Genomic DNA, 22,965 nt, shown 5'->3' with positions numbered 1-22,965 from the left:
CTAAAACTAATCAAATTAACCATTGCTCCACCTGTTTTCCCGGATTTGTACTATAATACTTTATACTAACAATGTTTGCTATCCGGTGTCGACCAGAAGAGGATGGGTTCTCCTTCTGAGTCTTGGTTCCTCTCAAGATTTGTTACTCTTGCTCTTAGGGAGTTTTTCCTTGCCACTGTCGCCACAGGCGTCGCTCATGGGGGCTTGGACCCGGATTTTTCTTTCTGTAATGCTGATTTTTCTGTAAAGCTGCTTTGTGACAACACCTATTGTAAAAAGCGCTATATAAATAAACTTTGCTTGCTTGCTTTGGACAAATTAATCAGTCATTTTACACTTTATAAGATAACGAAGACGAATTCAAGCTCTGTTCCAACGGCTTCGTTTTCTGCCATTTTCGTAGTGCTGGGTTTTTTTTTTCTCCTTCGTGTCGTTCGTGCGCAGAGAACCGTCGGTAACCAAAGGCCTGAAAGGAAACATCTGATGTGTCCTTGAAATCACTCCGAAAGTAGGCTGCATTTCTGGGCTGTATACGAAGGATCCTTCACTTTGGAATGGCCTGCTAAGACGTTGCCAAGAAATGCAGCCTACCTTGGCTGTAGCCTGGGCTTTGGAATGCATCTACTGAGTGATGGGGGAGAGGGAGGACCACCCTACCCACCCAGAGAGAGAAGACCCGGTTATGGATGACCGTGGCGTCACTGGGGACCAAACTCATGATCTTTTGATAACAGGACCAGCACTCAGACAATATCTATTCCTTGTTTTTGGACTTGGCGAACATCAGACACAGTATTTAGCGATACTGTCACACTGTCTCTGACTTCTATCACAAACTTTACAGTGTAGCCATAACAATGTGCTTACGTTACAGCATTAATGTTTCTTAGTAGCAATATTCAGTAAAATGTTCATATCAATTTGCAAATGCAAGAAAAACTATCACGCCTTGTTGTCCTCTTTGGGAAAAAAAAGACATTTCATTTAATTGCTAGGTTATGTGCTCTGCAACGAATGCCTGAATAGTCAATTTCAGTATTCAGATACTAGCTGCATTCCAAAGCCTTGGCTGCAGCTGAGGTAGGCTGCGTTTCTCGGCCGCTACATCATAGCAGGCCTTTCCAAAGTGAAGGACTTTTCGTATACAGCCTAGAAATGCAGTCTATGTTTGGAGTGATTTTAAGGACACATCAGATGTTTCCTTCCAGGCATTTGGTTACCCACAGTTCTCTGCATACGAACAACGTGAAGGAGAAAAAACAAAACAGCCGTTGGAGCAGAGCTTGTTATAAAATGTAAGTTGTTCATGTCGTTGTATCCATGTATCATATTTTAATCAGACGTATTTGTATTTATGTAGTTTATCGTACTACATAAGAACATCTCCTCCATCTCCTTGGAGAAATGAAAAAACAACAAACTCAACGCAACGGGCTCCAGTTTCTCTCACCAGTTCCCTCACCTGTCTTGTGCTGCTCTGGTCAACGTCACCACGCATACTCGTTAGGACTGATCCATTTGTGTGACTGACAAGCTACTAAGGAGGAGTCTTCATAGGGCAGTCCTGCTGAGGACCCGCACTACCTCGGCTGCAGCCTTGGCTTTGGATTGTAGCTTCTGACACAACGCACATCTGACTGAGTACTCGAGTACTCATACACATCCCTAACTCTTACACCCGCTCACTCTTTCATGCAGTCACTCAGGGCCAACTGTCACAGTTCAATTATTCATGCCATTTGGTCAGTGTGCATTATATGTGATGGGAAATCGTTGCGACTGCATTGGTGTGGAACAGGAAGGAATGGATCAGAGAATGTGAGGATTGAAATTGAATGACATGGTTTGGATTGAACGGTTCTTGTGTTCCCTGTATTCTACTGCCCACTTGGTGTTAGACTGAAGGACCTGGTTTGGTACCAAAGGAGTCAGTAAAGGTCACTGATCATTTTCAGTGATTTGACATTGTTAGAGATTATAAAAGAGCACACAAAGCTCATATCTGCTCTCATGTCCTCTACCCTTTGTATGTAGGGCAAGCCGTTTTAGCTTTTAGTCCTTTTTTCACGTGAAAATTTAATTTGCACTAGAAAACATTTATTTCATACTAGTCAAAATTTTATTTTTACTATTGATAATTCATAGTTTCCCCATTGATAATTCAGAGTTTCCCTATTCATTTTAAGGGAGGAAACATTTTTTACCAGTGAGAATAAAATTTTCACCAGTAAAAATACAAACTACAAATTTTTATAGCTGGTTTCAGCGACGCTTCAGAAGTGTTCTTTTGCCGCCTGTTACGTTTTACCTCTTTAACTCTTTGTTGACATTGAGCTTTATAGATTAATCTTGTTAGCCTGTTACCAGTTCGTCTTATTGATGTTGTCTAGCTGGATGTCTTATTGTCAACTGTCCTATGTCTCTTTGTCTCATTTCACTACAAAACCTTTAAACGTGCATGTGTACACTTTGAAAAGTAAAGCATCGTCTAAATGTGATGCTCCCATTGTCCGTGTCTCTCCCTTCGACCCCTCATCACATACTCCATGTTACTTCCCCTTTACCCCTAGATAACATCACAGGGGCACGTAACACCGTCTCACAGGTGTTGTGTTAAACGCTGCTTGCTGGATTTTGCTAAGCTCAAATCCAGCCTCTTTATCAGACTTCTTAATCAGATTTCTAGGCCTTAATCTGATTTAAGAAATCAGAGTGTGCTGTTTACACTGATGCTTGAATAATTAGAAAACTGCAGAAATCTGGTAATGATCATGATTAATGATTATTAAGTGAATGTAAATGCACTCATATCATACTGTATTATTGTAATAGGGCATTTTATCATTTTAGCTCACAGCCAGCAACTCGAGGCATTGTAAAGCTTAAATCTGTGCTTCTGGTTTGAGCATCGCTCCAAAAGTGTTTTATTGGCATCTTGCGGGTGCTGTGTTAAATGTTGGTTGCTGTTTCTGGTATAGCGTTCTGTTTTCACACATGCACAGACTGAGAAAAACGAAAGAAATCAGAGTAAGAGTTCACATGCACTGAAAAACCCCAAAACTGAGCTCAAATCCAGCCAGCTGACTTCTTAATCAGATTTCTAGGCTTTAACCCGATCTAAGAACTCAGAGTGTGCTGTTTACACTACTGTTTGAATAATCGGATAACTGTAGAAATCTATAAATGATCGGATTATTAAGTGCATGTAAATGCACTCATTGTATTGTATCAAATTGTGTTATTGTAAATTTTAGCGTTTTACCTCACAGCCAGCATGTTAACTCGAGCCAGTGTAGCCAGTAAATTTCACTGGGCAGTTCTAATGCATCTAATATTGTACATTTATAGTGATGAATCTAATAAACTTAAAATGGAAACAATCACATATGAACCTAAACATTATTAGCAGAATCGAGACCCCGCTGTATTCCATCGTACTGATTTCTAAATTGTGTGCATCGTTACACCTTTACTACAAATGATACTGTTTAGATTAATGCAGTTGTCTGTTTTGCTCCATCAGACAGTGAAAAGTGTTCGTGTTTGTGAGCGAGAGAGTGAGAGAGAGACAGAAAGAGAGAGAGAGAGAGTAAGAAAGCTTGGGGCAGACCATCTAGACTGATTCTTTGTGTTTTCCTGGCACAGTAGTGCAAACCTTGTTCTTAAGTACCGCAAGTGTTACAAATTTGTTTTGATAGTGCAGCGTTTGTGTTATTTGTAGTGGTTTTCTTTGCTTTCTTTCTTTCTTTCCTTTTTTTCACCCCTCTCTCTTGCCCATCTCCCGGTAGAGCAGTCACTATTCTTTTAGCTTTAAGCACAAGTGAGCGATAGGATTGAGGGGGGGTGAACATAAAGCAAGAGTGGGCTCAGAAGAAAGAAAAGACTTTTAATAATGAATATTACTCAAACTGTCTGGGAGTGAGGCGCATTTAAATGCTCCAACACCCCCCCTACCCCAACCCCCTGTACGCGCTAGCCTTCAGAGCAGCCTTTGAGCTGTGAGTTTACAAACAGAATGAAGTTGCTCGCTAGCGGAGGAGATAAAAAGCGCCGCTCGGGTCTTAAAGGCAGCGCCGGAGGAGAGGCGCCGCGGCCCAGGCGTTTACCCGCCCTGAGCCGGGCCTGTCTCTGCCGCTTTGCCCTCCGACGCGGTGATGCGCTCGCTGGGACGGCCCGTCCAGCTCGCCTGCCACCGGCACTGAAGCCTACTGTATGAGGTAGGGAATTTAATTAGGCAAATAAACCAAATTGTGGTTTTATTTCTTTAGAAAAAAATAAGATAAACAGTTTTATTTATTCATGGGCGCGGGGAGCAGGCCTGCTGTTTTAAGTTGGGAGTTTGAGAAGCGGCCATGGGAAGACCAAGAGAATCAGGCGAAGGCAGAGAATAGGGAAGTAGACAGCTGGAGGAGAGAGAGAGAGAGCGAGAGAGAGAGAGAGAGAGAGGGGCAGGGGGGAGGGTGAGTGAGTGACTGTAAGAGTTCATTAGTTGAAATAATGGAGAATAATGGATTGGGGGGGCAGGGGATGGGGTCCTGCTCGTCTATAGGAGTGATGTCAGCCTTTCTAAACGAGGCGCGGTGAGTCATTCCTGCTGATGGGCCCGTATGGACAGTTCAGGATCATGACCTCTGTTCAGGTGCTCAAATCATCTCCCATCATTTTATCTGGTGTTTATGTCTGATCTTCATAAGTGAATTCAAAACTACTGCTGTGTACACCGATCAGGCATAACATTATGACCACCTCCTTGTTTCCATGCTCGTTGGCCATTTTATCAGCTCCACTTACTATATAGGTGCACTTTGTAGTTCTACAATTACAGACTGTAGTCCATCTGTTTCTCTGCATACTTTGTTAGCCCCCTTTTACCCTGTTCTTCAGTGGTCAGGACCCCCATGGACCCTCACAGAGCAGGTACTATTTGGGTGGTGGATCATTCTCAGCACTGCAGTAACACTGACGTGGTGGTGATGTGTTAAGTGTGTGTTGCGCTGGTACGAGTGGATCAGACACAGCAGTGCTGCTGGAGTTTTTAAACACCTCAGTGTCACTGCTGGACTGAGAATAGTCCACCAGCCAAATACATCTAGCCAACAGCGTCCTGTGGGCAGCGTCCTGTGACCACTGATGAAGGACTAGAGGATGACCAACACAAACAGCAGCAGATGAGCTATCATCTCTGACTCTACATCTGCAAGCTGGACTGACAAGGTAGGAGTGTCTAATAGAGTGGCCAATGAGTGGACACAGTGTTTAAAATCTCCAGTGTCTGATCCACTCACACCAGCGCAACACACTAACACATCACCACCAGTGTTACGGCAGTGCTGAGAATGATCCATCACCCAAATAATACCTGCTCTGTGAGGGTCCATGGGGGTCCTGACCACTGAAGAACAAGGTAAAAGGGGGCTAACAAAGTATGCAGAGAAACAGATGGACTACAGTCTGTAATTACAACTACAAAGTGCACCTATATAGTAAGTGGAGCTGATAAAATGGACAATTAATGTAGAAACAAGGGGGTGGTCATAATGTTATGCCTGATCAGTGTATTGTAAGTAGTGATATACATTCAGACTAATTTCGGTAATTGAGGATAAGTTAAGCTGCGATGGACTGGCGACCTGTCCAGGGTGTATCCTGCCTTCCTCCCAATGACAGCTGGGATAGGCTCCAGCACCCCACCGCGACCCAGAAGGATAAGCGGTTTAGATGATGGATGGATGGAGGATAAGTTAAGAGTTCGTGAATAGACGTTCAGTTAACTGTAGCGAAGGAAAATTCATCACTGTTCCTGGACTCAGCTAAACTCAGCTAGAATAGTTAGTCTAGCTATAATAAAGGACAAAGGTGGGCTGGATGGTCCACACTCTTTTCACCTTCTGAAATACGTCCTTACAAATGTGACCCTGGCAAAAACTCTCAAATTAAGGCACAGAATTGTTTTCTTTTTTTTGCACTTATACAGTTACAGATACACTTACTTTTAAATGTACAACAAATGTTTAAAAGGATGAAATATGGCTCTCTAAGATGGAAAAGGAAAAAAACAAATTAAACAGAAACACAATAACAGCAAGACTCAGTGGAAAAAGACAAACAAATGAAGATCAAAAAAGATTTTTCGATATAAAACCTTTCAGATTAGATTTTATAGATTTTTTTTTTAGATTATATATGCTTTTTACATTAGATCCATAGATTTTTGGTGCTGGTCAAAAGTATGGTGCTCATTGCTGATGTTATATTTTGTTAAAACATGAGTTTGACATTTAAGGAAATCTCTAGCCTCTATATTTCCTCTTCCTGTGATGAAACATAACACATACACGGAAACTGATTTCCATATGTAAATGGTAGCACCTTGAGCGGTTAAAGTACTCATGCACACCCACATTTATAGTAACAACACTGCTGACCAGACAGAACTGAACCGTTGTTGTTGTTTACTCTTATTATGACACACATATTTTCAGATTTGATCTGATTTTTGATTCCGAGGTCAAGATTTGTTTTGTTGGTTGATATATCATGTGTTGAATGTCTTGATTCTGCAGAGCTCTGATTCTATACTGCACAGATTGTTTTGGCTCAGATCCAGTAGAACTTTTTCAATCATCTGCCCTGGCGTTGAAGAAAAACCTCAGTCATTTAAGTGGGTGTGCCCCCACTCATGCCCTGCCCCTGACCCGCCCACTTTACTCTGACTGGCTGCACCCAGACGCCAAGTGTTGATCATTGACAACGGTTTCCATGAAGACGGGAAATGACTGATGCTCAGATGGGAGAGGGGGTGAATTGGAGATAGTTTTACAACTTGATCACTTATGTGAAAAGTTAATATCGATTTTTCAATACTGTATTGAAACCCTTGCTATACAGTATGTTGTTGCCGATGCTGTTGACTATACAGTTCTGTGCAAAATTATTAGCTGCCTGGAACATTGTTTACAACTGTTTGTCTGAACGTTTGCATGTAAAACAACTACAAGAAAGAAATAAACATTTATTTATTTAAACAAAAATAAAAAATAAACAATAATGTATAAATAATAAATAAGCATTGATATAAAAGTGTAAAAAGTGATGAGAATTGCTACAAAAAAAAAATGATGTGAGCTGGTTAGAACACAAGGTTTTGCTCCTCTTCAGTTCCATCAGCAGCACACCTGATTTAAGTTAATGAAAAACTAATTAGCTAAACAAGGAATGAACTGAAATGAGAACTGATTTTTTTTTTATTGTCTATTTACAAAATGTAGAAATTGAGACCAAATCCACATGGATTACCATTACTGTGAAATATGACATTTAATTTCTGCAGTAAGTTAGACGCAGATGTTTTAGCACAGTAGTCAAACATTGCCTGAACATTTGGCTCTTCCAGAGGACGATCAGTTTGGAATATCAGATGATTATGAAATGTAAACAACCCTGGACTTCGGTGAGGATTGCAAAGCTTTGAATATTCAGTGTTACAGTTAATACGAAAGCGCTTTGTTGATTAATGCAAGATTAGTTCCATGAATACGCCGTCTGTATGCGTGCGTTCAGGATGTGACGTGATGTTTTCCTCCGTTTCTGCAGGCGAAGGCACCGGTCTAGCAGCAGCTCATCCAGAGGTTCCAGCCACAGGAGGCGGAGCCGCAGCACTGACAAGGGGCGGAGCCACAGATCCCGGAGGTCTCGCTCCCGCAGCCGAAGGAGGTAAGGAGAAACTTCCACCAACACCAGCCGGCAGGAGGACTGCAACAACAAACGGCATTGAGACAATGTTAATGTTGATGCGTCTTTAAAAGCTCCTTATAAAGATTTATTAAGCTCTTATAATTCACACGATCATTCTGATAAAAATGTTTTGCTGTACAGCGCCATGCATGTACCACTCCGCCATGAATGAATTAAAATAAAGGGATTAAAATACATTTTGAACCAAAACTCTCACAAAACAAGACATCAGGCAGTGAATTCATAACCATTTCATGTAATAACTTTCTGTGAGGGAGCTTTTCGAGATGGACGTCTGGTTCCTATCACCACCACCGTGAACTGTTCTGAATCGGTAAGTTTCTCAAGAACGGAGCATTTCACACTAAATGTAGAATTTTATGAAAAATCAGTGGTTCCTTGCAGTTAAAAGTGTGACAGTTGATAACTGTCATACCAGTCAGTAAAGCACTGCTTAACTAAAACTATTGAAGAATGAACCGAAAATCTACAAAATAAATAACAAACTAAATCAACATTGTTGGTTGTCAGAATTTTTAGCTCTTTATAATCAGTGTTGTTATTGCTAAAATGGTTTATATAGCTATAACTAGGTGAGTGATGTGTAATTTAAAAATCCCAGCTTCCCTTTTTGTTGTTTCAACACTTTGGGACGAATGGTCCAATCGAAATGAATCATGGAGGAAAATTTCATTACCTTATCTTATATTAAAATATTGTTTTCCTTCTCAAATAAATAGTTCATTTTCTGATATTACTGATAGATATGAGATTTCGCACTGTTTAAAATGTTTAAACCGAAAGCACAACACGTCTTCTGGTAGTTAGACAAGTCAGTTAATTGGAACAACACTCAATAGCTTAACCAATTACACAAATAATAGGTTAATTACTGCCCTTGGCAAAGTGGAGAGAGATTTAGCCCAGTTCCCACATTTTAATTCTGAGATCACTTCACTATCAGTGAGTGACAAATCTCTGTGACAGATGATCTTAACCCTATGAGGCCATTTGGGGGTAAATAGGTAGGAAAAATTAAAAAATTAAAATTATCGCTGTTGCCAGAATAAAACCTCATATCTCCAAAATGGTAACTTTACAGAAAAAGGAAAAAAACCTACTTTACTTTTAATGGAACCAGACATTTTTTCCAAGTAATTTTGGGTCATTTCTTTTAGTTCATTCATCATGAAATTTACATACAATGTGAAGGGTAACAGGCATTTTCAAATTATGTCAAAAATGGAGATACGAGGTCTTCTTCTGACAACAGTAATATTAAAGCTGGTAAGACTCGAGTTCTTGGCTTAAAACTGATCGTTCAGTCTTTGGCAAGAGGGAGCCAGAGCTCAGCACAGCTCAGCACGGCTCGCTTGGTGCCTTTTTCATCGTCTCAGTCCGTCTCTCAGTCTGTTCATCAGCACCGTCTCTCAGTCTGTGCATCAGCTGTGCTCAATTATGTCATTAGTAGTTAAGCAGGTGATCCAGTGCTTAGAGACTTGCAGTCCCTCTTTAAGAGCCTGTGTGCTGTGAGGGCGGTTTAGTGTTTAGTTTTGTGAAGGACTGAGGTCAGGTTCAGTCGTGAAAACACCTGCAGCCCTTTTTTTCTCCCACGTCCGCTTCAGAGTTAGAGTCTTTCAGAAAATAACTGGAAGAAAAGTATTATTATTATTATTATTATTATTATGTCTGTAATAATATCTGCCGTTATTTCCAGGAACATCACTTATGATGTGTCCAGAAACATCAGCAAGTTGCAGAGATACTACGACTGCTACTAACACCACTTTTCACTTGTTAATTTTGAGACGTTTCCTAACTCTAAAGCAGATGCTGGAGCAACTGCAGTGATGGCGTATGAGCTGAAGCTTATGCTTAATTGAATTAATTAACTTTGTAATAATAATAATGCAGCTTTATAGAAGTTGTGATTGTAGTATACTGTCATCTTGAATTTAGTAAAGACTATAAATGCCGTACAAACGTCACCATCTGACGCTGTGGTGTCTGTAGACGCTTAGCTTAGCCTGACTGTACGAGAGCTGAGACTGACAGTGTTTGAGACCTGAAGCTGTTTTGTCTGATGTTTAGGACCTGACACTGTGGTCTGAGGATGTCCTAAAATACACACCATAACATAGATGGCTTTTCTAGGCCTGCAGCACCAAGCGTGTTCAACCAGCTCAGCTCAACAGCCACGTTTACAGAAAAATCCCGCCTATTTTGGTACAATAAATGTGATGTAAATGTGAGATATGACACCACTCAACATGTTTAAATGTTTAGCTATGCTTACAAGGGGGATACTGGTGTCTTGCTGTGGTTTGCATGTAATAAATCAGTAAATGAACTACATTTTTTAATGTTTTTGCCATCACTGGAGACTGTTTTGCACGAATTTTATATTACATTGCAGTTTGTTGCCAAAATATTTCAAAGATGAAGAATTAGGTAAGTTGTGGTGTGTAAATGTATTATTTTCTGTCATTGGGTGAGGGAGTGGGATTAGGATAACTTTCTGACTGAATTGAACATCTTAATGGGCCAGCTTTGGGCAGCACTGCTCTAACGCGCCAATCACGAAAGCATCTAAAAATCCGCCTATGATTCTTTATTCAATTTTCCTCTTGAAATGCTGAAAAGTGGTGGGGATTACAGAAGGAGATTCCTGTTGTTAGGCCAAAGAGAGTTTTATTTCACCGAAAAGTCAATATGTTTGCAATTACCAGCTCACATTTGGGTGTTTAATGAAGAAGATGATGAAAAAGAAAAGAAAAAATGAAACATGTAGGCTGCACCATGTGGGAAGGCACACTTCCCTCTCCCCAGCCATCCTCATTTAGACTGGTGCAGAATGCTGGCTTAGCTAATTAGCTTGTGACAGCCTGCCATTAAAGCCCTTCTGTTGTGTTGCGAGACACTCTCACTCTCGCCAGCTGCTTGTCCTCTGCTCGCTCACACTAAATACAGCGGTTATTAGTGTACGTTATGATTATTTTTTGTTGTCTCTATTAATTAAGCAGGGGCCCAAGCACCCTCGGGTCAAAGCGCACTGTCTGTCCTTGTGCCCCCTTCAGAGCGGGGAAGAATAAGGGGCCACTTAGGCTGATTAATTAATGCAATTAAAACATAATTATCCATTCGCTGTTTATTGAAATGTTTGTTTTTTTTGGCTTCCCTTCTCGTGTGCGCGTGCAGACGCTCACGCAGGAAGAGAGACCGTGGGCATCGTGTACGGTCGATAAAAGGATCCTGATTTCATTAACATTGCAAATGTAAGTAAATTAAGCAGCGAAGAACGCGGCGGCTAAATCCTTCAGAACGGTGGGGTGGCTCACGTAATGTATGCGCGCCAAAGCCCCCTGTTTACTGGTGTGCGGCTGCAGGAGATGGAGGAGAAATTTCAATCACAAAGGAAAGGGGTCTATATCTTCATTAGCCTCCCACTGACAAAGAGGGCTAATAGGAGCTTTACCCAGGCAGCATGGATTGTCTTGTTATTGATAGCTTTATTTGTAGCTTTAAATGACTGCATTGACTGGAAACTGTCATTTCTGTTCAAGTTTAAGTTCAAGTAAAAACTTTATTTAAAGTTTATTGTGAGCAGGTGCATCATCAAGCCTTATGAATGGACACTGAAGATGTCAGAAGTCGTAAGACGTATATAATAGTATTGGTCATACCATTCGAACCATTCAAGCAAAGTGAATCAGTTGCTGAGAGTGAGGAACTGGAATTATGAATCAACATACAGTCCAACATACAGAGTTCGAAAGGGTTAAAATACTGACATGTAATTGGAGAATATCTACAGGTCAGTGAGGTAAAGTACCCAGTGAAGCCTCATGTTAACAGCTGCCCAGATCAAGTCAATTACATAAGGAAGTTATATTTATGAGTAGATCCTTTCCAGTTGTAACTATGCACTCTTCAAAATAAAGACTCCTAAATGGTTCTCGGGTTGGATGTGTGGTTTTAGGGAAAAAAAAATAGTTGTTTTAAACTCTTTACACTATGTGGAGGTTTTTTAAACTTTGAATAAGTTTCTTTCTAGGATACGTCTTATTTATGTGTTTCAAAGAAAATCCATGGAAAGTTCATTGGACATATATAAGTGGTTCTTCCATGGTTGTCAAATCCAGACCTTGAATTCAGTTTATGGTCCTGAATTTTGTCGTCACTTGTAGGTATGACCCTAAATGGTCATCAACAAGTCACTTAACAGCAAGCGTTTATAAATTCCAAGATTCAAGATCTGGATTTGAAGACCTGCAGTGCTGTGTAGACCATCCTTCATGTTTTCATTTCCAGTCAGGTTATTAGAGGTGATAAGATACAAGATAATGCACTTGCATAAGGAAAGTCAAATGAAAAGTTCCCAAAACTGGAGTTCAAAAACTGATTAAAAGCTACAGAGAAAATGAGACTCCTAACAACCACCTGGAAGACCTGGTAGACACCAGAACTAAACAGATAAACAGCACTTAAAGCTTTCATCTTTGAGAGAGCGGAGAAAATCAAGCTGCTTCAGATCTGAAAACATCTACAGGCGTTTCTGTCCATCCTTCCACTGTGAGAAGACGACTCACTGAGAAAAGGAGACGGACACATCAAACAAAGAAGCTGAACAATGGACTGACCACCCCAGAGTCCAGACCTCAACACCACTGAATGAGATTGATTAATTCAGAAAATGATCAACCAACTTCTAAGACTGAACTTTGGAGGTGTGTCTGCAGATTCTTTGAGGAACTGAAAGTGAGAAAAAAATGGAAGAACGGAACGGAAGAACGGAATTGTCTTTAGTTGTGGTTTAGTTTTCTGCTGAATATTTTTCTTTTTTTTATTTCTAAAGCTGAAAAATGAGTAGCTTTTTCCCACTAGTTGTTTTGACTGGAAATTGAACGAATGAAGTGCGGTCTCTGACTTTCGCACGATGCCGCAGGTTCCATGGCGTCGTTCCGAAGAACTGTTTTTGTCACCTGTATTTTGAAGAGTGCTTTATTGATAGAAGTCTGAACTCCGGTAGAAGTTTTCAGGGAGTGCGGTCATTGTGGGGCTGTGGTAAGTGGACCAGGTTGCCCCGCTCCGGGCAGCTATCTGTCACTGTCGTGTTAAAAGGGTTTGGGTCGAGTTATGGAGTTGGGGACGAGGCACACTGATAAATCAGGGGCGGATTGAGTGGACAGCTCTCCATGATTGATATACTGACAGGATATGAGCAAGCGCCATGCGAGATCTGGAATATGAGAGTGGGATGAGAGAGAGAGAGTGTTGGGGAGAGAGGAGGGGTGAAAACGACCCATGGAGTGGATATTATTCAGAGGAATACGAATAATAACTGCAGCATGGGAATATTGCTGGAGAGAAGATTAGGGCAGTTTGGGAGGGAATATTACTTTTAGTGGCCCTTATGTGTAAAGGAAAAAACTACAAATAAATAAATAAATAACCAAAATTAGAATAATGCTCCATTATAGGCTGTTTTTTCCCCCCCTCCCTGTTCATACCAGAAAATGAGATGAACAGAACTGATGCCCGTAGAGACTCACGGTCTCTCTCTCTCTACCCCCCTCCGAACATGTACGACAGACAAGAGTAGCTGATAACCCATTAGACATTAATGTTTATTCCCTTTGATCAAACCAGGCAGTTCGTGCAGCCTGGTTGCCGCTGCGAAGAAGCTATTGCTCAATATGTCTCCCTGTCTGTGCGTAGAGGTAGCCTCGTTCGCATAGCTAAATAAAGCTCAGATTTAACTTGCTGTCACACAAAAACTATATTTAAACACAGTTTATTGTAAATTCTCCTCAAGCAGGACTGCAAGGGAGGGGAGTAGTTTGTGGATAGTAGGCAAAGATGACTCCACATCACTCCATGTTGATCCTGGAACTGTGTAGCTCAGGGCAAACATGACATAAAAGTCACCTGAAATTATAATTGCCCTTTTTTACCATGTTCATTCTTATATCTTATCGTTTAAGAGGCTAATTTTGCTGCTTCTAAAATGTCTTCTGACATTTAATTACATCACCATGCACCGATGGGTGGGGCAACATAATATTAACCAATAAAATCATGTTTTGGTCTGAAATGCTCAGTTCTAGAGAAGCTTACCGAGTCAGAATTGTTCACAGTGGCGGTGATAGGAACCAGACGTCCACCTCTAAAAGCTCCCTCACAGAAGCTGATGCCTGGGACATTGTTTATGATATTTTGAAGATAATATTTTGGCCTGCAACCAATTTTTAAAAATATATTTAAGTCTCAGTTTTACCATTTTTTACAGCTCAGAAGACACATGTAGGTTCCCTAGTGGTTTTGGATAGTAAATAAAATGACTATATTAGTGTTTTAGTCATGGTGACCCCTGGTTCCTATCACCGCCACTGTAAAGAAGTATGAGTCTCTACAGTCAACCATTTCACACCAAACCACTCTGAATGACTCTGTTTACATCTCGACCACTGAATTATGCAGACATTTTGGTAGAATTCCCATTTTAATATGTTCTAAGGCATATTGTGGTCAGGTAGCACAATCGTGCAGCCCTAACCAGTGATTGGCTATTTCAGCTGCCACTCTTTCACAATTAGGCTCAATGAGGTTAAGAGGTTAGTTGTAGCCTGCCACAGTGTTGCTAATCCACCACTTGACCCCAAAGACCAGACAACTGTCTGCCTAAACCACAACACACAAGGCCACACGTCTCACTGATCAATATTTCATTACGCGCTGCGCCCTGGGTTTCTGCTTTTGAATTAAAACGATGGCAGGCGCCGCTGCAGATCTCGCGACCCGGGTTCCCGGTTTCCCCCTCAGTGAGGTCCAGAGTGCAGGTGCGTCCTTACAAGAGCAAGCTCTTTTCTTTCTTAAGACAGGAAGAGAGGTGCAGGGAATGTTTCAGATCACAGAAGGTGTGAGTGATAGGCCTCTCTCCTCCACGCTGAAACGAGGTGTTGGTGCAGCACATCTGCCTGATGACTTTCCCTTCTGCTTCCTTACCGTAGCCTCGGCATGGCTGAGCGGCCCGGCCTCTGAGATCACGCACAGAAAGAGGAGGAGGAGCAGAAGGAAAAGAGTGAGACGAATCAGATAATGCTGCTGGCATCTGTGAGGGTCATACGCTGAGACAGGGCTTTTAAGAGAGCTTGTAGAAAATTCGTGGTTCTTGTCAATAACAACTGCCCCTTCATATGGGGTGGGGATTTCTAGACGTGATTTGATTAAATTTGATTCAAGGTGTTGAGATGCAGTTATAAACTGATTCTTGATGCGCCGTGATGCATCTGGATTTTTGGTTTCTGTAGCCTACATCAAAGGTTTTCAAATCTGGACCCAATTTCTGTGGCCAGATTCATAAAAGGCTGAAGTTGCTTTCCTACTTGACTGTCACCCACCAACCCCTGCTAACGCCACTGCGGTAAACAGTTCTGAAAGGACATAGTGCCAAAAACATGACTTTTGTTCCTGCCATGTCAACATTTTTGCATTTCTTTTTTGCAGATAAACAAATTTTCCACCTCTTCCTAGCATAAACACTTCTTTTGTGAAATTTATTAAGTGTTTTTGGTGCCAGGTACTCAAATTTCAGACTTTTCCATTCCAGTTACATGGACTATTCAGAATTAGTTAAAGGCAGAGCCCTATTTTAGCCACAACCCTGCATTTTAGAGCAGGAAGTGAGACTGCATCCCTGTCCCTCAAGGCCACATGGTGAGCAGTTAGACCCCATTGAGTGTGTTTACATGCTCTCAATAGTCCGATAACTGCAGAAAATCAGATTTTGTCAGTAATCCAATCAACACATTTACATGCGCTTAAGTAATCAGATAATGGGAAACTCTGGGTCTACATGAGTCAGACAGTGATCAGATTTCTGCTTTACAGCCAGCCAATGAACTCACAGAAGAAGACGTGATGTGAACGTAACGTAAAACTCAAACTTCATCCTGTGTTTTTTTTGAAGATGAACAATATTTAAATCCTTCTAGTCGAGAATGTATTTAATTTCAGCGTCGCTCCAAAAGTGTTTTGCAGCGTCTCGCGGCGACTCTGCTCGCTTATTTCCGGTACAGCGGTCTGTTTTCAGACATGAGCAGACTGAGAAATATGAAAGAAATCAGAGTTTACATGCACTGAGAAATCTGATTACTGAGCTAAAAAACAGCCTCTTTATCAGATTTCTTAATCTAAAATTGTCATTACCGAAACAGTCACTACTGAAACAGCTGATAAAGTTTGGGTCACGTTATGATTATTTTGGTAGTGACTAAATGGAATGTTTAATCATTTGTTTTCATACAATAAACATATTTAGGGTATAGAGTAGAGGTGGGTGATATGGCAAAATGTAATCATAATATTTCAAAAAAATATATGATATGTCACAGTGTTTATTTTTTCTGACATCTGATAAGTTGGAACAAAGCAGTGCCACAATACTATCAAAAGCTATGAATCCAATTACTTGCATTCAACATTTCACACACTGCGCTGCTATAAATCCAATTAAACACGACTAATTATGCTATCTTTTTAATCATACACATGGTTTTTAAGGACTGGTGATGTCCACGATATGTTCAAGAAAGCATATTGAGACACACTGTGAAGTAATTTATCATGATAACGATGAATGTGGTCATATTGCCCAGTCTAGTATAAGGTCACAGAAAAGTCCCAAGTGTGTTTTGAACCAGTTCAGTACAATGATTCATATATGTGGGTTTTTAAAAAAATTCCCATAAAATAGGTGAAAGGAAAACCTTTATTGCTTCTCTTTCCTGTGTGAAGAAAGGAAGGATCATATTTTTTCTTTGACATTGCCGTCTTTCTCATCTGGGGGCTAAGATCACCCTCTGACCTCTAACCTGCTTCACCAATTTCTGAAAAGGATGCTAACGGGTTTCCTCGTTCTGGTGAACTGACTTGTAAATTGTGGATTGGAGCCGAAGCCTGGCCTGCTTTTGGCGGAGTGTGTGTTCTTCATTTTATCAAAATCAACATGCTTCTACTCGCCCCGATCTGAGAGGCCACTCTTTCGTTCTTTTTCTGTCTTTTTTTTTTTTGTTCTTCCCTCTCTTTCTTTCCGTCTTTCTTTGCTCCCTCCTTACATCCAGAGTGCACAGTGGTGTCTTTTTTTATTTATCTCTCTCCACTAAAGGCTAGTCAAACGCTGCTGGCCTTTGTTGTCAGAAACCTTTATTTACCAAAGAGGAGAGTAAGTGAGTGACACGGCAGAGGCCTTTTATCCCCGGCTAGCCGCGAGCGCAGCTCCCTCTGCCTGCCAAAAGAAGCCCCCCGGCCCTCCTCCACCCTCCCTCTCCTCCAGGCACATCCAGCAACAAGCCCTGTCCCCTGGGTGAGGGGGGTGGTTAGAGTTTCTGCAGCACCGCCAAAGAGCTGCCCATTAAATACGCTCAAACACAGAGCCATCAAACTCCACCCTGTCTGTACCTATCGACACAAATATCTGTAACAGTAACGTGTACTGTCCACTATCGTACACAAATGCAGACGTGGTAATTACATCATGCATTAACTCTTGCAGATCTAAAGTGGTCACTGTTGTTTTGATATGCTATTTAAATGATTTTATTATAGACAGTACTGTGCAAAAGTCTGATGCCACCCTTCATTTATTTTCAGTCAGAATGGCCATTAAGTGCAAGGTGATTATTTTTCGTCACAAAATAAAAAAGCAGAAATATTTAACAGAAAATTACACAGAGGCCTCAACAACTAAATGTGATATTAAAATGATTAGTCCACTCTTTACCTTTATTATACTTTCAGTTCCTCAAAGAATCTGCAGACACACCTCCAAAGTTCAGTCTTAGAAGCTGGTTGATCATTTTCTGAAGTAATCAAACACATTCAGTGGTGTTGAGGTCTGGACTGGGGTGGTCAGTCCATTGTTCAGCTTCTTTGTTTGATGCGTCCGTCTCCTTTTCTCAGTGAGGTTCTTCTTGAACAGCTACAAATCCTTTCAGACCCACAGCGCTGAGTCGTCTTCTCACAGTGGAAGGATGGATAGAAACACCTGTGGATGTTTTCAGATGAGAATGAAAAAAGATGAAAGCTTTAAGTGCTGTTTATCTGATAGGGGCAGTTTTGGTGTCTACCAGGTCTTCCAGGTGGTTGTTAGTAGCCTCATTTTCTCTGTAGCTTTTAATCTGTATAAACCATAATAAAATATCTCCTCTTCTGTTTACAAACACTAGTGTGGTATTGATGAAAGATTAAAAGCCGCACTTTTTCTGCCTACTTCAATGAGCTGAGAAATATTTCAACAAAGAAAATATAAAGCCAGTGAGGGACCTACGCGGGTTAATGTGCGCTAGTGTGCGTGCGTACGCCTTGTAACAGGCTCATACGCGCACTCAGGATCCGTTTGCCTCCGCATGAGCCGAGCAGAGATTAATTCTGTAATTTGATTCCCGCATTGTTCTCGGTGCCAGGCCGAAAGATACTTTTGTGCTCCAGTTACCCTCCCCTCGTATCATCGGACCCCGTGTCAGTCACGCAGGGATGAGGCATCTTTTGTCCACCAAATACATAAATATGGAATGAATAAATATTGTAATTTGGGAACACGGATGCCCCGAGGCCAGGAGAACTCTAACGTCTAATGCTCTGCCTCTTTCTCTTTTGAGAGCGGCAAGCTAAAAAGGATCCCACAAAGAACATCAGAAACGGCGGCTTATTGGTCAAAGGCTAGCCTGGTGATCTTTATTCAGGAAGCATGGCTGTTGCTCCGTCGTAGCTCATTATCCGCCGGCCGGTGCTTCGCAGTAAATATTAAGGGTGGTGGTTTTTGCCTTGACCTTTCATGCTGTGGAGGAATGCGTCAGGGTCCCTCATTATGCTAGATTTTCCCCCGCGGCTGCGACTCTTCCCTGTATGTCTTAATTTCGTCAAATTTATGAGCGACTAGAATTATTTTAGATGTCATCTGAACGCTTTTTGAGAGAACAATCCTGCCTCGTCTGGGACCTAGCCGGTCACGTGAGCGCCCATTGAGGCCGTCGAAATCTGGGAGTGAAAAGACGTGGCTGGCCGCTAATTCACAATGAGCTGTTTATTTTATCCCATTCAAAGTTGCTCTCGTGACGTTCTGCTTTTTCAAGCTTTTTCTATTGGAATACGAATACAAAATGAAATTCTTCCCTTCCTACCTCCCTATTTAAGGCCTTCTTGAAGTTCTTCCAAATTGGGTTTTAAATGCCAATTAGGAGGTTGAATGTAGTAAAATGAAAGCCAGCGCTACCAGAATGGCCTCACCTTCTGGCTGCCCGGGCTTCTGAGAGAGCGCGCTGAACCTTTGGCTCCGAGCGCCGCTTTGAGAGAAAATATCCTGCCTAATGAACACATTAATTAGAACCATAACTATTTATAAGATGATAATTAGAAACGAAGCGAGGTAAACTGGGCCCTTCCTGCAATTAATGGCGGATTAATTACGGGCGGTAATGAAGTGGAGTTTTGAAACGCATTAAGGTGAAGTACAGAGGCGCGCGGCGGCTTTGTGATCACTGGCATAATTATTCGCTGGCCGTTTGAGCCCCCGCTCGCTTCGGCGCCGGCTAATCAGCATCATTGCGTCGTTATATATGCACTTAAAAAGACTCACCACCGCAATGACTGCCTAATTATTTCTAATTGGCAGGCCCGAGCGAGGCAGCGTTCGGTGGGACTGCGGGGGCCCAGCCGCTCGCAGAGGAAGGAGACCCGGGGTCCGGTTCCATCGAGCCTCCCTACCCGCGAATCCGTTGCTTAGAAACGCGCCCCGCTGACCCCCGGAAAGGTCATTTTCCTGAAGTAGTTACGAAGGCCTTGAGTTTTTATTATTTTTTTTTTATTTTAAACTGTTTTTTTAACAAGCTAGTGGTTATTTTTTTTTTTTGCTGTAATTAACAGCGATTGCCTCGCAGTGAGGAGCTAATCGTTCCAGATCAGTGTGATGTGGCAAGACTCTGAGTCATCCCCTGCCCGTAGCTGAGCACTCACTGACTGAGCACACAGTCAATGCTGAATGTTCCAGTTCTCTGAAACAGGCCCTGACGTCTGTGGTCTGAGTCGGACAGTTGTTACTGTTTAGTGTGAACGAGGACATTTTGCCTAATTTTGATGTTTATACATGAGGGTTAGTGAATGGATATTCAGTTAACTGTGGGGGAGGGAAAATACAAATTCAAATTTTATCATATGAAAGTGTTATAAAATATCGTAACCTGTAACATAATCTTCTTCCAAGCCAAGCGTGGTTCTTTCTCAAGGTACGCAAACATGGTAAACTGATGTGTAATGCGTGCTTATTTTTTCAGGTGGTAGCACCGGTGCTGCCATTTTCTGGTGGTGTTCTAAAAATAGTGCAGGAGATTCAGTGCACGCAAGCAATCCCACAGTGCACCACAATAAGCAGTGAACAATCAATGTACCCTTGCAGATCGGGGGTACCCATAATGCACGGAGTTGTTTGGTTTGAAGATTAACGCACAACCAGAGAACTTGTAGAGAGGAGAACTTCCACTCTGCAATGTCTTTCGGGTTTCTCAAATGCTAGAGGGCGCTCCCGAGCGAGTCCACAAAGAATGGGCTGATATGGAGCATTTGAACAATCATAGTTTATAAATGCTTAAACATTTTTAATGTAAAAGAATACAATCATTTCCTGAACACAGAACAGCATAAAACATTTTAATATCGCTGTTATATTTTTAAGAGCTTTTAAACTCGAGTTATAGGAGTTTAAAACAGCGCTGCATGTATGTCCTTGACGTCAGTGAGCGTGAACAGCCAATGAGCTGCTCTGCTTGCCAATCAGTCATCACTCTCTAGCACTAATGCCCGCCTTCTGCTGCCCAAAACCCGTTTACTGTAGAAAAAAATAAATATATAGGTAAGATTTCTCTGTTTCTCTGAAATACATCCTACTACTTTCTAAAATTAAAGAAACGTTCTGGGTAAGTGATTAGAAACTATTTTAACTTTTTGTTTTTAGCCGTTTAGATCCATTTACTCCCATTCATTGAGGACTGACTCGTGGGCGCCATTTAGCAGTCCTGTTTTTTGATATAACGGGGAGAAGAGGAAGTGGCCAGGCTCCTCATAAACCGGCTCTGGCGCAACTTCTCTGAGTGAGCCCAGCTACGATGACCGCGTCGCCACAGTCTTCTCCTCAGAGCTGTTACAGATGGAAGTCAGCTCTTCTAGTGTGCAGTCGGACTGACTGCTGGAAGTTTATAGTGTTTATGCGACTGAACCTACTGTTGCACGGTAATGAACAAACCTGCCTGACTTAGTGTTCGAAATCGTTTATTACCATCACAGATTCTGTTCTCTGAAATAGCTTCTGTTTATTGATCCAGATTTTCGATTGTAGGGTCTAGTGATTAGGGGACTATTTCAGACTCGACACAGGTGGAGGCGGCTGCCCCTTCAGATGAGCCATAGAGCGAACACTAGAGCTAAATACAGCGTCAGATGGTGGGGTGACGTGTCTTTACTTAAGGTTTTTGTTTTCTTCAAATGTAAACGTGATGACAGACACATTAGTTTGTCAAGGTGAAACGAGACAAGAAGAAATCTCTTGTCATTGTTTTTGATCATAGTTAATGTCAAGGGTCATAGTTAACCTAACCAGTGATGCCGCTCCACTTCTCAGTCATGTCCTTGGTAGCCCAACCTTGGTGTTGTGTATCAGGATGCGAATTCGTGACAATATGCTCATTCTAAGTTTTGTAGTAGGAAGGTAGCATAATGTACTGTAGCACGGCATGTGCTACCCTGGGCTCAAGGAAGACGCTGGAGGCAGGAGAAACGTTCACAGCAGCCATTTTACTTTTATTCACACCAAATACCAAATAAACGGAACAGAAACAAAACCAACACTAAGCTGGGCACTTTTCAGTGGCTTTTAACTAGCTGGACTTTTCAGTCCTTTTTTTTTACGCAAGCTTTTCAGCTCTTCAGTCTTTTGTCACTGTCGCTGCTACTCGTCCCTCCCTCTCTCTGTCTGTTCCCCTCATGCTTCCAGCCAGATCAGCCTCAGCTGGCTTTCATTAAGGAGCACCTGAGCCGTGAGGGAACTAGAGCTTGTTGTTCCGCCTCCTCGTCACCGCCCCTGCGCTGCAGCTTGTCCGCCTGGATCGAACGTGAGGTGGAGTGGAGCGGCCTCGCTGCGGAACAGGGGGCGGGGTCCAGGCAGCGAAGCTCGGGACTCTCTTCCCGCTTTCGTGCCTCTTGTAGTCGTGGCTGTCGTCATCGTCATGGTCCCCTCTCTCACGGCTGACGTCCTCCTCCCGCCGTAACTCGCGTCCCTCGGCGATGGTCGGGATTTACGTGCCATTCCCCACTCGCGAATCTCTCCTCACCAGGGTTCGTCACTGCTCAGTGTGCGTGCCACATGTACGTTTCGCAAATAAGAGTAAATGTTTCCCTGACGTCCTTGACGTTTCCCTGAATTACCTGTATATTTTTTCTCTAACTGTCTGCAATGCAGCATCACAACTACAGAAATAGTTCAACATTTGAACAAAGATATTATTTGATTACTCACGCACACACCTTTGATCTATTGTTTTGACCTGGTTTAGGGTCAGATCAGGTTTTGTTTGCTTCCTATTTTTTGTTTATTGTGTAGAGAGATTAAAATTTCAGAAACAGTTAGGCCAAAATAATAGGGGTGTACGATACCCCTCCCCTCCCCAACTCCAACCCACCGCCAGCACTGCTAGTGCATCCTGTTGAGCTCTCATTACGTTCTTAATGTAACAAAACTCATTTTTTATGTTTATTTTACACTATAACACATGTAAATCACAAGATTATTTTTCTATTTAAAGTTCCACCAAGCTGTGTATCATATTCTTTAGTGTTCTAAATTGTTGGTGATTTAATGAAATCCAGAAAGTTTTTACCCTATTTTCTAATTCACCTCCCTCCAAAAAAAATTTAAACACGAAAAAGTGTGAACCGAACCTTGGATTTGGAGAAGTCACACCCCTTCAAAATAGCAAACACAACCCAGCTAGCTAGAAGGAGAAAAGTGTCTCCCAAACCAAGCGTGAAATAAAAGACACAAGGCTTCCCTAAATCCCCAGCTAGTCATAGGAGAAAATGGTGGGTTACATATAGGACTGAGTATCATGGTACTGACCATTACTTAAATAGTACAAAGTATTGTGCTATACTAAAATAATTTAGTGTCATTCAGTGACAAATTTA

General features: G+C 41.8%; 1 protein-coding gene across 1 annotated transcript in view; it reads left to right on the top strand.

Moving 5' to 3' along the window:
• The window catches only part of rsrc1 (arginine/serine-rich coiled-coil 1), a 241,875-nt gene that overhangs the window by 5,477 nt on the left and 213,433 nt on the right, over window positions 1-22,965 (top strand). The window contains exon 3 of the mRNA XM_036556107.1: window positions 7,594-7,713. Coding sequence (XP_036412000.1) covers window positions 7,594-7,713 — 120 coding nt within the window. The remainder of the gene's footprint in view (window positions 1-7,593; window positions 7,714-22,965) is intronic.

Source organism: Colossoma macropomum, unplaced genomic scaffold (genome assembly GCF_904425465.1).
Source record: "Colossoma macropomum unplaced genomic scaffold, Colossoma_macropomum, whole genome shotgun sequence".
In the NCBI taxonomy this organism is placed as follows: Eukaryota; Metazoa; Chordata; class Actinopteri; order Characiformes; family Serrasalmidae; genus Colossoma; species Colossoma macropomum.
Note: the sequence above shows the minus strand (reverse complement) of the source record. Positions and strands in the feature narration are given on the sequence as shown.